General features: G+C 36.8%; 1 protein-coding gene and 1 pseudogene across 4 annotated transcripts in view; one reads left to right on the top strand and one right to left on the bottom strand.

Annotated features, from left to right (window-relative positions):
- Window positions 1–14,515, top strand: part of ANKIB1 (ankyrin repeat and IBR domain containing 1) — a 157,921-nt gene that overhangs the window by 130,863 nt on the left and 12,543 nt on the right. For all 3 annotated transcript variants that reach the window (XM_027540193.1, XM_027540194.1, XM_027540195.1), the window contains 4 exons: window positions 6,823–6,953; window positions 11,762–11,896; window positions 12,880–12,966; window positions 13,055–13,121. In XM_027540193.1, the coding sequence (XP_027395994.1) occupies window positions 6,823–6,953; window positions 11,762–11,896; window positions 12,880–12,966; window positions 13,055–13,121 (420 nt within the window). The remainder of the gene's footprint in view (window positions 1–6,822; window positions 6,954–11,761; window positions 11,897–12,879; window positions 12,967–13,054; window positions 13,122–14,515) is intronic.
- On the bottom strand, window positions 5,260–5,722 carry LOC113891746 (annotated as a pseudogene). Its single transcript, XR_003510873.1, has one exon. The product of XR_003510873.1 is annotated as a 40S ribosomal protein S15a pseudogene (transcript).

Here is a 14,515-nt window from a genome sequence, read left to right as displayed (position 1 = left end):
ATACTGTTTATTAGGATAACTGATGACTAGGAGTGATAGACTAAAGGAGGGCTAGACCAGAGGTGGGAAGGTAGGTTTTTAGTTTGGGTCAGAGAGTAGATCATGATGTTACTGGTCAACTTAGGAGATTCAGGTAGAGGAATAGCTTTCAGGGGAAAATAATGAATTTTGTTGTGGCCATTTTGCACTCAAGTTACTTGCAAGACATATGTGTGGAGATGTCTGGTGGATTTTAACAAGCGCCTGTCTGCAGCTCAAAACAGATGCTGAGAAAACTTAGGAATAACTTATTGCCTTTAAATGGTGTCTTCATTATGTCTTTAGCATTTATTTAGTACTATTTTATGGTAGAATACAGAAATAGAATGCCCTCTATGCTCTTGAAATTTACATTTTAGAGATGGAGACAGCTGTGTACAAAACTCAGGACAATAAGTATTAGAGATGCTGTTAGAGAACAGTATACCTGTGATACATTGTGAGGGAGAGGAGAAACAAAGGAGGGGATTAGTTAAGAGATCATCTAGGAGAGAGGTAGGGAAAGCTTTATAAAAATAATTGATGCCTAAGCCATATCTTGAAAGGTGGTAGATGTTCTTCACACAGACGAAAGTAAGAAGGGCATTCTAGGCTCTGGTGCAGTAGGGCTGTGAAATAGCACAGCATATCCAAGGACTGCAAGCAAGTCCCTTTAGCCAGTACAAACATGCAGTGAGAGATGAGACAGCGCTTGCAGGGGTGGGGTTGTATGTAACGCTGGGAGGTCTCGCTTTATCCCGAAACGCCAAAAAGGAGTTTTAAGGAAGGACATGGTAACTGAAGATGTTTGCTTAGAAAATCAGTCAGGTGCAAGTGTGGATGCTGAATTAGGGAGTAGGTAAGAGCACTGTTTCTGCAGTAACCTCAGAATGTACAGGTAAGATGATACAAGGGCTTGAACAAGACAAGCACCACACTTGGGAGGGGAGAGGTATATAGAAGAGAAATAAGATAACTTCATTGTACGTACAGCTTTTTGTACGGTATAGCTTTTTGGTGGAACTGTGACAGAAGATTCTTGCATAAGACAAAGATCTTGATATGAAGAGAGAAGACAAATAGAGTTAGAAAACGGTGCACACAGGGTATACATGGCTGTCTCTGGTGCTCGGAGATAGGGAGACCTCAAGTGAAAACTGAAGATCACCCTCGGAGTCCCAAATGGTATCTTACTTCAGAAAGATGGAGGAACTTTAGAAAAGTCGATAGGAAGCAAGAGACCCAGACACCCACAAGTGGTCTACTGTAGAGGGAGCCAACACCAAGATTGCAGAGAAGATTCCCTGTTGCTAAGAAAACTCTCTCACTGTCCTGATGCATACCCACCACAGTGAAAGCTGGTAGTGACCAGTAAACTCTTAATGGCCACTTTTAAGTGTATGAAATTTATGGTAAGACTTAAAGCAAACAATAATAGGCCAATTGTAATACTTAAGTAGAACATCATTGTTAAATATACTAACACAAAAATAATACTCTAAAAGAGAAAAGTTTGATTTACTACTGTGTTGGGTTTACATATTAGTTTGGGTCAGGGTCACATATATTTGACATAAGAATTTTCAACAGAACTGGTAGATTCATGAGAGTGTTTTCTCCCTTATCCCTGGTTTTCCAGAGTCTTTAAATTATGAGACTTAAAAGGAGTGACAAAATCTAATTGAAGAGAAAAATACTAGAAAATATACTGAGAAAATATTCTTTCAATTATTAATTGAAATTAATTCCATATAAAGTTGAAACACTGTCTTTTAGTACCGAACCTACCTCTATTGTGGCTAATCAGAGCAAGAAACAGGAATGATTATATTTTCTGTGAAATTGTAATTTATAAAAATTTAACACCAGCGTTTTTTCATAGTACACATAATAATGCTTACTAAATGAAATTCAAATAGTTTTTAAGAATTCAGTCTTTAAAAGCAACTTTGTTTTCACTAACGGATGTTGATTCTATTAATATATTGTTATACTGTAATACTTGATTAAATGAAATTAATTTTTCTTACAAAGAGACTGGATTATTAAGGAAAGAAGATCAAGATCCACATGCAGCTGAAAAAAGAGTTTGGAAGTCTGAGGGGGTGAAGAGGGCTCACCAGATAGATTGAAGGGGCCTTGCGTGTTGTAGGTACTGAGAAAAGTATATACAAAGGGCAGATGTCCGAAATGAGCTTGCTCAGAGCACTGGTAGTGAAGGCATTTTTTCTAGCACAAGGATTTGTTGTTCTGATAGTCGATTATTTTCTGAACACCACTTACTTCATGTAATCCCCTAGAATGCAGTCAGAAACTAGCATTCTTTCTCCAAGGGTGGGAGAAAAAAACTGTTATGTTGCAGGCCACACAGCTGCTTTGTTTAAATGCCTTTGTGCTTTATTTATTGTAACAATGGACAATAAAGGTCATAAGAATATATTGGAGCCTCTGAGCTAAAAATAACGTTGTTGCTAAAGGGAGGAGAAAGGCCACTACTTCTAAACAAAAATCGGACATTGTACTTAGTAATTAGGTTTTATAGCAGTACCTTTTGTAGACAGCATTACCTCCAGAGCTCATTAGTAGCCGCTATGGATAATAACTCTACACATGGACATCACCAGATGGTCAACACCGAAATCAGATGGATTATATTCTTTACAAAGATGGAGAAGCTCTATACAGTCAGCAAAAACAAGACCGGGAGCTGACTGTGGCTCAGATCATGAACTCCTTATTGCCAAATTCAGACTGAAATTGAAGAAAGTAGGGAAAACCACTAGACCATTCAGGTGTGACCTAATCAAATCCCTTATGATTATACAGTGGAAGTGAGAAATAGATTTAAGGGACTAGATCTGATAGACAGAGTGCCTGATGAACTGTGGATGGTAGTTCGTGACATTGTACAGGAGACAGGGAGCAAGACCATCCCCATGGAAAAGAAATGCAAAAAAGCAAAATGACTGTCTGGGGAGGCCTTACAAATAGCTGTGAAAAGAAGAGAAGTGAAAAGCAAAGGAGAAAAGGAAAGATATAAGCATCTGAATGCAGAGTTCCAAAGAATGGCAAGGAGAGATAAGAAAGCCTTCCTCAGCGATCAATGCAAAGAAATAGAGGAAAACAACAGAATGGGAAAGACTAGAGATCTCTTCAAGAAAATCAGAGATACCAAGGGAACATTTCATGCAAAGATGGGCTCGATAAAGGACAGAAATGGTATGGACCTAACAGAAGCAGAAGATATTAAGAAGAGGTGGCAAGAATACACAGAAGAACTGTACGAAAAAGATCTTCATGACCCAGATAATCACGATGGTGTGATCACTGACCTAAAGCCAGACATCCTGGAATGTGAAGTCAAGTGGGCCTTAGAAAGAATCACTACGAACAAAGCTAGTGGAGGTGATGGAATTCCAGTTGAGCTATTTCAAATCCTGAAAGATGATGCTGTGCAAGTGCTGCACTCAATATGCCAGCAAATTTGGAAAACTCAGCAGTGGCCATAGGACTGGAAAAGGTCAGTTTTCATTCCAATCCCAAAGAAAGTGCCAAAGAATGCTCAAACTACCACACAGTTGCACTGATCTCACATGCTAGTAAGGTAATGCTCAAAATTCTCCAAGGCAGGCTTCAGCAATACGTGAACTGTGAACTTCCAGATGTTCAAGCTGGTTTTAAAAAAGGCAAGAAACCAGAGATCAAATTGCTAACATCCGCTGGATCATCAAAAAAGCAAGAGAGTTCCAGAAAAACATGTATTTCTGCTTTATTGACTATGCCAAAGCCTTTGACTATGTGGATCACAATAAACTGTGGAAACTTCTGAATGAGATGGGAATACCAGACCACCTGACCTGCCTTCTTGAGAAACCTATATGCAGGTCAGGAAACAACAGTTAGAGCTGGTCATGGAACAACAGACTGGTTCCAAATAGGAAAAGGAGTACATCAAGGCTGTATATTGTCACCCTGCTTATTTAACTTATCTGCAGAGCACATTATGAGCAACACTGGACTGGAAGAAACACAAGCTAGAATCAAAATCACAGGTAGAAATATCAATAACCTCAGATATGCAGATGACACCACCCTTATGGCAGAAAGTGAAGAGGAACTAAAAAGCCTCTTGATGAAAGTGAAAGAGGAGACTGAAAAAGTTGGCTTAAAGCTCAACATTCAGAAAACGAAGATCATGGCATCTGGTCCCATCACTTCATGGGAAATAGATGGGGAAACAGTGTCAGACTTTATTTTTGGGGGCTCCCAAATCACTGCAGATGGTGATTGCAGCCATGAAATTAAAAGACACTCCTTGGAAAAAAAGTTATGACCAACCTAGATAGCATATTCAAAAGCAGAGACATTACTTTGCCAACAAAGGTCCGTCTAGTCAAGGCTATGGTTTTTCCAGTGGTCATGTATGGATGTGAGAGTTGGACTGTGAAGAAGGCTGAGCGCCGAAGATTTGATGCTTTTGAACTGTGGTGTTGGAGAAGACTCTTGAGAGTCCCTTGGACTGCAAGGAGATCCAACCAGTCCATCCTAAAGGAGATCAGTCCTGGGATTTCTTTGGAAGACTGATGCTAAAGCGGAAACTCCAGTACTTTGGCCACCTCATGAGAAGAGTTGACTCATTGGAAAAGACTCTGATGCTGGGAGGGATTGGGGGCAAGAGGAGAAGGGGACGACAGAGGATGAGATGGCTGGATGGCATCACTGACTCCATGGACGTGAGTCTGAGTGAACTCTGGGAGTTGGTGATGGACAGGGAGGCCTGGCGTGCTGTGATTCATGGGATCGCAAAGAGTCGGACACGATTGAGCTACTGAACTGAACTGAAGGGTAGTAAGTTCCTTCTGAAACTCCTGTTTTCCACCAAATTATCAAAGAATTCTCTGCCCCAGCACCCTAATGAAGCCGTCTTCCCAGGTGGGTTTAGAAATGGAGTGGAGTCTGAGCAGTTCACGGCTGCAGTTTTTCTCTCTGCTATGTGGAAGAGCAGTGCTTTACAGTCAAGCAGTAGCTGCTGTTCTGTTCTTGACACAAACTGAGGTAAGTAGGTACTAAGGGTTCCATGTGGCAGGACACCATCCCCCCTCCACTGCTAGACTCCATCAAATGGCTGCTGCTGGTGCTCAGGGCTTCCAGTTCATATGCAGAACTACTTCCCAAGGGTCACACCGCAAACCTTTGTCCCCTTCCCTCTCCAGGGATTTGTTTTTTTTTTTTAAGGAAGCATCAGAGTCCTCTGAGGCATTTTATTTGTATGTATTACATCCCTAGAAAAAGAATCCAAGGATTTTCCCTCCTGTATGTTTTCGTCTTGCTTCTTCATGGTCCATGATGCCAGCTGAGGTTGTCAGTACAATGAAACCAAACTGACGGGATGGGAGCAGGTTATTCTGCCATTTTTCTAGATCTTTGAGTTGCACATCAAATCTAGGGCTGATCACTCCACACTTACTCAGCCTGCCTGTGAGGTTCACAACAATTTTCCCAGCCCTGTGATCATCAATGATTTCAAATTCGCCAATGTAACCATGCTTCATCATCACTGTTAGAAACCTGACGATGACTTTGGAGCACGGCCTAACAAGGACCTGGCGTTTGCCTCTCTTTTCGGCATTGTTGATACTCTTGAGAGCATCGGCCAGGACATTCATGTGCACCATTCTGGCGGCACAGAAAGATGGCGGAAAGAGCAGGGATTTGAATCTAGGAGTTGAGTGACTTTTTCTTTTAGACTTCAAAACTTAGAGTTGATTTCTCCCCTGCTTTCCTCAGTAGGGCTAACCTCTTAACCCACCCTTTCTAGACAATCTGCATATCAAGAGGCCCTTAATAGAATGGACCACTCTCAAGAATTTCACAGTGATTTTCAGAATCTCTTTCAGTGAAGAAAACGTAGAACTTTCCTCTGTACTTGAAGTTAGAAAGCAAACTTGAGTACTGACAATCTTGCAGGAAAAAATAAATTTTAAATTACCCATCTGCCACTCTCTCCAGCCCCTAAATCTCTCTGTAGGCGGAGATAGGGATTTATAGAATATAAAATGTAAAATTTAGAGTCTTTAAAAACCCTGACATTCTTTAAGATTGCAGATCTCATATTAAAGTAGAATAAATAGTTTATAAGATGGTGAAGAGTATAAGGTTGGTGTGGGGATAGCAGATGGAAGGACCTTGCCAGGTAGTCAGTCAGTGGCCAAATCATGAAGGCCGTTGTGTTCTTTGCTAAAGAAATTTGATTAATTTTGTAGTCAGTGAGGAACAACTAAAAGATTTAGAGATTTGTATTTTTAAAAGATCACTTTACAGAGGCAATTTAGTGGGGTTTAGGGGACGAGGGAGAAGGATCTGGGGAGATTAAGTTGGTTTCTGTGTTTTAATTGTCTAGGCAAAAGGTTTGAAGGATCCTAGCTGGAAATAGAGAGGAGATGGATATGAAAAAGTAAGAGAGAGAACCCGTGGGATACAGCAGATGAGGCAAAGAGGAAGATGTCCAAGATCATGTTCTTCCTAGATTGATTCTGGGTAGATAATCAATCATTTACCAGCACAGGAGGTAGAGAAAGGAGATTTGGGGAAAATAATGAATTTAGTTCTAGACATGTCATTGGATTCATTTTTAGTTTATCTTAAATAATCATGGGTTAAAAACTTTACCATAGACTCTGATAGAAAAATAAGTATATATATTTAAAACTGAGAGGCAACCTGCAAAGAAGACTTTGAGTGTTTTTCCATCTGAAGTTGTACACTAAATTGTTTATTTTTGTATTTGTGCTTAATACCCCAAAGTTGTAGGAGTCAGTGAAGCTTATGAAGATGCTGCCAATTGTCTCTGGTTGTTAACTAACTCCAAGCCTTGTGCGAATTGTAAGTCTCCAATACAGAAGAATGAGGGATGCAATCACATGCAATGTGCTAAGGTAAGTTAAAGAGGATTGTACTTGCTTTGTGGTTAGAACCTTAATTTGATTGTGAATCCAAAGGAAAAATACTGTAAGCATAAAAATCTTGTCTTTCAGAGTGATTCTAGGAGATTGTATTCCACATTCTTTGTTAATTAATGTAAATGTTGATGTATATTACTAAATTTTACAATCATGGTGAATGTTAAAAACAAAGGTAAGGATTCCATGGTCCTTGTCCAGATCAGAGATGCCGGAGTCCATGATCCTAAGAGAGTTCTGTGTATATGTAAATGTGTAAATGATCAAGTGCCACCTTACATGGAGATGTTACAAAGCTTATTTTGGAGCACACTGCTTAGTCTCGAGGTTCAAATCAGGCCCCAAGCGAACCCTTTAAGCCCAAATTTAAATCCTGTATAAGAAAAGTGCCCAAAGCAGTGTGCAGACTTAAGTTTGCTAATACAGTCAATTAAATAAGTAACTTATTACTATATTGAAAGTGAAAATGTCTCTTGGCTAAAAATTAATAATTACTTTTAAAAGGTTACCCTTCTGACTTAGTTGCACAGAAAGAAACTACTGTATTTAAAAGAAATATTCTAGAAGTTAAGAATATTTTATTAATCCATGCCTACTTTCATGACTGTTTTTGTTTAATTGTACTGTCTCAATTTTTTTCCTTATCCTTGGAAATGCCATGTATATAAAAATATTTATTTAAAATTATTGAGAGAAGAACAATATAATTATTCTGATTTAGGATGTGAAAGAAACCCATACAGTTAAGATTTAGATAAAATACATCAATATCTTAAGTACTTATTGATTTTTTACCTTGAAGCTAATAATCATTACTATGACTTCAAAAATAATGACAGTTGCCAGATGATTTTATATTATAATAAACTAACATGAGTGAATTGTCTTAGTGAGACAGCAGTGATTCCTCAGAAGAAAAACTTTGTACAGTGTTCTGAATGCTCAGGAGTGCTTGTTAGTTCAGCTGATCGGAGCAAAATTCTTTCATTTATATGCAGTTGTATTTCCAACATTCATATTAGTTTTTTCTTAGACAGTCTGATACAGACTACATAGATGTGTAAAAGAAAATTTTTTACACAACAAAAGGTTGACCATAAAAAAATCAGCAGATGGGGTACTAATAAAAAGACCAAATCCACCATTGTTACCTTTATTTCAGTCATAACACTCACCAACAGTAAGTAGTTGATGAATACATATCAAGTAAATAAATATTTTCATGAACTAATCAGGCTAATGATACAGGGTAACTTATCTTAAAGTTTGCTTAAGCTTCTGTTATATATTAAAAGGAGCACTTACTTACATTCTATAAGAATAGTCTTGTTTTTGTTGTTGTTGCTCAACATTTTTTAATATTTGATTTAAAATTATATGTATGTAAATGCATACCTATTTCTTATGGTCAGTTTCTGTACGTCATCAAACAACATTGATTTCCAGCAAACTCAAGCCCTGCCCTATCTCATTCTGATAATTTTTTTTTTAACTGAAGGATAATTTTTACAGAATTTTGTTGTTTTAGTATTTGCATTCAACAGAGGAAACTGATGAGTAATTCTTTCATTCTTATGACATAAAAGGAGACATCTAGAAAGTAAAAGTTTTTATGCTTTTAGAGGTTTTTTTTTTTTTTAAACTTTTAAGGTAGTACAAGAAGTCACATGTAATTGAATCCATATTATAACACAATGACTAAATGATAATATGCCTTTATTAGTTCTTCAGTGTTTATTATTATTCAATAGATAGTTTTTACTATCTGGAATCAAATTGTGAAACATTTTAAAATAATGACAGATTTGGCAATATAAAAATAGGTTCATTTTTTTTTTTAACTCAATTCATTTCCCTTTAGATGATTTTTTAGGAAACTATTTAAATTTTATTCTTACACGTTTTAAATCACTTGAAATTTGATCTGGCTCTGTGGAAAATGTATATGCTGCAACTGAAAAATTACAAATTATCAAAGTTCTATTTTCTTTTTCTTATCATAGAATGTAAAATTTCTTATCATATAATGTAAAATAATAATAGATAATTTTGCTCAACTCTTTCAGATAAATTTGAACTTGGATTTGAAATGGATTGATTTTCTAAGAAAATTTAATTTATTAAACTAACCCTAGAAGAAATATCCAAACAACCTCACTCCCCAGACGAGTTTTTTTCAACAATGTCTTCTTTAAAAGCAATAGCCCCTAACAGTTTCACAATAAAATTTTATCAAAACTTATGGAATAAGTAATTTCAATATGATTTGAACTGTTTCTGGGACAAATAGGAAAAAGGGAAAACCTGGAAACTTTTAGATTATTATTATAAAATGAGTAGAGCCTTGATATGAGCACTTGATAAATATTGAATGTTTGTGTGTGTGTGTGTGCACGTGCACATGCACACTGAATCCTGTCCAATTCTTTGCAATCCCAAGGACTGTAGCCCGCCAGACTCCTCTGACCATGGGATTTCCCTGGCAAGAATACTGGAGCGGGTTGCCATTTGCTTCTCCAGGGGATCTTCCCATCCCAGGGATCGAATGCACCTCTCTCGAGTTTCCTGCATTGGCAAGCAGATTCTTTACCACTAACACCACCTGGAATCCCCATTGAAAGTATAGATCAGTCTTACTTATGAATAACAATGCATGAGTCCTAAATAAGATATTGGAGGAGAAAATACAGATACTAGTGAATATAATCCAGCAGAGTACATTAGAAGAGTAGTTGACCATCAGTTATATCCAAATGAAAAAACATGTTTTTAATTTTTTAAAAGGTAATTAATCACATGGGGTTTATTTCAGGAATATAAGAATGGTTTGATATTTTAAAAGCTATTACTGTACCTCATCTTAGTAGATACAAGATGAAAAACTATGTAAATTTTCTGTAGATGCTAAAAAAGGATTTAACAAAAACTCAGCAACCATTTTTTATAAGACACACAAAGAAATAGGAATACACAAAATTTTCCTTTCAAGTATGACAAAAATAAATTTACCTTAGTCCAAAAATTAGCATGGTATTTAGTGGGGAAACTAGTGGTACTCTCCTAAAATTGAGAACAACATAAAAATGCTCTCATCACAAATATTATTAACATTGGACCGAGGATACCAGTCAACATAATTCAACAGTGAAAAGAAATTGAGGATGTAAAGATTAGAAATGAGGTAATAAAACTGTCTCTTGTTTTTACAGACAGCATGATTGTATACCTAGAAAACCCACAGAATCAACTGAAAAACTATTGCAAACAATAAAAATTTAATTAACTAGCAGAATACAAAAGTTATATGCAGAGAGTAATAGCCTTCACGTGTTCCAGCAACATCCAGATAGAGTATATGCTGAAAGAAAAGACTTCCTTTATCTAGAAAGAAGCTTAAGAAATGTGTTAGAGTACCTGAAGAAAATGTTAAGACCCCTATCTTTAGGTCTTAGAAGTGGACAAACAAATGGAAAGCTAACAGAGTTCTTAGAAAGATTGCAACAAAAATACCAGCAGGTTTTATTTCTTCATCTAGACAAGTTAATTCAAACATTCCTATGGAGAAACAAAATAAGAGCCAAAAAACTCTGAAAAAGGGCAGTGAGGAGGAACTGCTGCTGCTGCTGCTAAGTCACATCAGTCGTGTCCAACTCTGTGCGACCCCATAGACGGCAGCCCACCAGGCTCCCCCATCCCTGGGATTCTCCAGGCAAGAACGCTGGAGTGGGCTACCATTTCCTTCTCCAAGTGAAAAGTGAAAGTGAAGTCACTCAGTCATGTCCGACTCCTAGCGACCCAATGGACTGCAGCCTACCAGGCTCCTCCGTCCATGGGATTTGCCAGCCAAGAGTATTGAGTGGGTTGCCATGTCCAAATAGTAGGCCACACTCTAAAGGCTCAGTAATTAAAACAGCATAGCTCTGGTACATGAATCTACAGATCAACGAAACAAAGCCCAGGGAAATAGATACATACATGGGGATTTAGTGTTGGAAAAAGGAAGCATCGCCAACCAGAAGAGAAATGTGGGCTGTGTAATAAATGGTATTGAGACAACTGGACAGCTGCATGGGAGAAAGTTTAATTCATACTGAATACCCAGATAAATTCTGAATAGATCAAAGATGTAAATATTTTTTAAAAATAAGCTGTAAACGTACCGCGAGAAAACATCGATTTTAATTAGGAAGATCTTTCTGACTCAAAATCCATAAGCATTTAAGAGAAAAAAAGGATATATTTTCATACTGGAATGCTCGTATTTTTGGCATTGTTTGAAAATTACAGTAATTAAAGAATTTTTTTAATGAGAAATAGGTTTTTTGTTAGATGTTCTGATTAAAGACCTTTTTAATTTACTCCCATTTTCAAAACCAGTTTGTCAAAGTCAACAGAAGTTTTCAAATACACTGGTAGAGCTTTAGAGACCAAAGTAAGATTACTATGCACGTGAAAAACGAAGCATTTGTCAGTATCTGTTTTTGTTATTTGGAAAGAGTATCATATTGATATTTTTAAAGGTTTCTTGAGATTACTTAATATTATTATTTATATTTTAATTTATCCTTATAAACAATAATTTTAAACTACCCCCACATCTTTCCATAGTGCGGATAAGGCCTTCAGAGAAGACCTGAAACAGAGGGCTTGTCTTTGAGAAGGTTTGTGTCCCTGGTCACACAGGCAGGATTGTTTAATCTCTTAACTGATTGATTAACTAGGAATTGAAAAGTAATTTGCATACCAACATGGGGAGATGTTTGCACATATGTTTTCTTTTGCAGTGCAAGTATGACTTTTGCTGGATTTGTCTGGAAGAATGGAAAAAACATAGTTCTTCCACTGGAGGATATTATAGATGTACTCGCTATGAAGTCATTCAGCATGTGGAGGAGCAATCCAAGGAAATGACTGTGGAGGTAGAGAAAACTGTTTAAGCCAAGACCTCTGGTTAAGCCACTTAATACCAGTGGAAGTATTTTGCATTTCTTCTTTTCCTACCTTTATTGTAATGAGGCATTAAATTCAATACACTTTTACGTAGCCTTTAATTTAAACAAAATGGCTCTATAAGCCTGAGCTCTTTTTTTTTTATTTTTTCTTGTTTATATGGGTAATATCAGAAAAGACATATATCCCAGCATAACTCTAAAATGACTTAAAAATAATTGTAACATTATATCAACAATATGCTATGTTATTTCATACAGTAAGTATCTTAGTCTGCTTGGCTGCCATAACAAAATACCATAGACCAAGTGGCTCAAATGAGAAAAATGTGTTTTCCACAGTTCTTGAGACTACGAAGCCCAGGATCAAGATCTGTGCCAGTTCGGTTTCTGGTGATGACTCTCTTCCTGGCTTATGGACAGCTGTCTTTTTACTGTGTCTTCACAGGGAGGAGAGAAAGCAAGCTCTGGTGTCCCTTCCTCTTCTTGTAAGAGCACCAGCTCTGTTGGATTAGATCTCCACCCTCATGACCTTGTTCCACCTTTATCACCTCACAGGGTGATACCACAGGGCCTGTTTCCAAATATAGTCACGTTGGGGGTTAGACATTCAACATATGAATTTGATGGGAGACACGTTTCTGTCCATAGCAATAAACAATATAATAAAACATTGAAGATTTGATGACCATAGGGCTTGAGAGACATATTTACCTCACACTCTGGGAATAGTGGATTCAGTGGTTTGTCACAGAAAATACAAATGCAAGACTTTATCCTGGAAAGCGTTTAAAATGTATTGGTTATTATTTTCTCAACAAAGCAAGCAACAAATTTGTATGCATTACTATCTTTTACTAATAAAAATTTTGTGTGTGGTCAAAAAAAGCCAAATTTTAATAGCTAGTACTTTTGTTTATATTATAAAAGTCATTTGGACTTCTGTTTCTTAGGCTGAAAAAAAACACAAGCGATTTCAGGAACTTGACAGATTCATGCACTATTATACAAGATTTAAAAATCATGAACATAGCTATCAGGTATGTCCTATATCATTTCAGATGTACTGTATAATACTCACTGTTGTGAGTAAGAAAGAAAATGATATGTTTATTTCTATTTCTTTAGTTAGAACAACGCCTTCTTAAAACAGCCAAAGAAAAGATGGAGCAATTGAGTAGAGCTCTCAAAGAAAGTAAGTTATAAGTGATATATATGATAGTTAATATAAAATATCTGTCATGCTTAAGTCACTTCTTTGGTAGGAGATTAAGACCCTTAAAGGAATATATTATCTCCATTAGCTCATTTGGTAGTTTGGAGTTCTTTGAAGTCCAGAGTGCAATTTAGCATTTGAGGCCTCTGATTAGGTTTTCCACCTGGCTTACCTCACCTTCTCCTCAGCACACATCATGGTTTTGCTTACTCTGCACCATTGTTGATGCTCTACAATGTGGGCAAAAGTATATGGACTGAAAAGGCATCCCTGACCTAGTCAACAGAGCAGGATTCACAGGCTGTCCAGTTGTATGACTAACTCCCAAAGATTCTTGAGAAATTTAGCAGAGTGCCTTATGGAATGGAAGTCAAGTACAGGTTTGGGAGAAAATCATCTCATTGGTAAATAATGGACATTGGAGTCAAAAAGAAAGGCATGAGCCCTTACTTATGGTCCCTAAAATGGAAGTTCAGAAAGAACATTCCTAAGAATGGATTGAATTCTAGTTACATAATTAGAATACAATAAATACCTCACAGTGACTATACAGCATACAGGTTCTGGCATGTTTGTTTTAAAAAGTCATATTTTTTAAATTATAGCTTATATATATAAGGTTTTAAGCCTAAAATGCAATCAATCATCTTTATGTTTTTTTGGTCCATTTTATAAAAGTAGTGAGTACTAACAGCCTTTTCATGAGAATAACTTCCTTACTAAAACAATAACTGTAAGCTAAATAGCTTAGAATGGGACAAAAAGCATTAATAGCAGCTTAATCTCCGTGTTAATTACTAGTTCTTAGACCATACTAGTGACATAACTATATCAAGCCAGTAGTAAACTCTTGAAGTGTTAACTGTCCACAGTAAAAATTGAAAGAAAAAATCCTCACAGATTCTACAGTATGTTCTGTCACCGATGTGTCCCTAATACTTAGAACAGTGCCCAAAACATGTAAATATAAAATAAATACTTGTAGATTTGAATTGCTGCTTCTGTTCAACTTTTTGGAGGTTCTAGCCAGCATAGTAAGATATAAGAAAGAATCAAAAGAAGATTCAGAAAGGAAGAAATGAAGCTACTCTTCCCTTCTTCTGCTCTCTCTCTCCCTGAAGTGTTCATTTACTGCTAATAGCGTTCACTACCCAGTTGTTCCCCCACAATGTTATATCTTTTACCTTACAATATCATTTTTGCAGAAGCATAATTTATAATTAGACTCTTTTTTTTTTTTAAGAACTTAGGAAGGCATTTGTTCTAAATTCTGCTAGGGACAACCTGAGAAACTTAGTAAAGCCTAGAACTTAAAGCTAGATTTGTTTACAAACAGGGTGAGAACAGAATCCAGGATCATTGTATGCTTTCCT

Source organism: Bos indicus x Bos taurus, chromosome 4 (genome assembly GCF_003369695.1).
Source record: "Bos indicus x Bos taurus breed Angus x Brahman F1 hybrid chromosome 4, Bos_hybrid_MaternalHap_v2.0, whole genome shotgun sequence".
NCBI classification, from domain to species: domain Eukaryota; kingdom Metazoa; phylum Chordata; class Mammalia; order Artiodactyla; family Bovidae; genus Bos; species Bos indicus x Bos taurus.
This window is presented reverse-complemented; position numbering and strand designations above follow the sequence as displayed.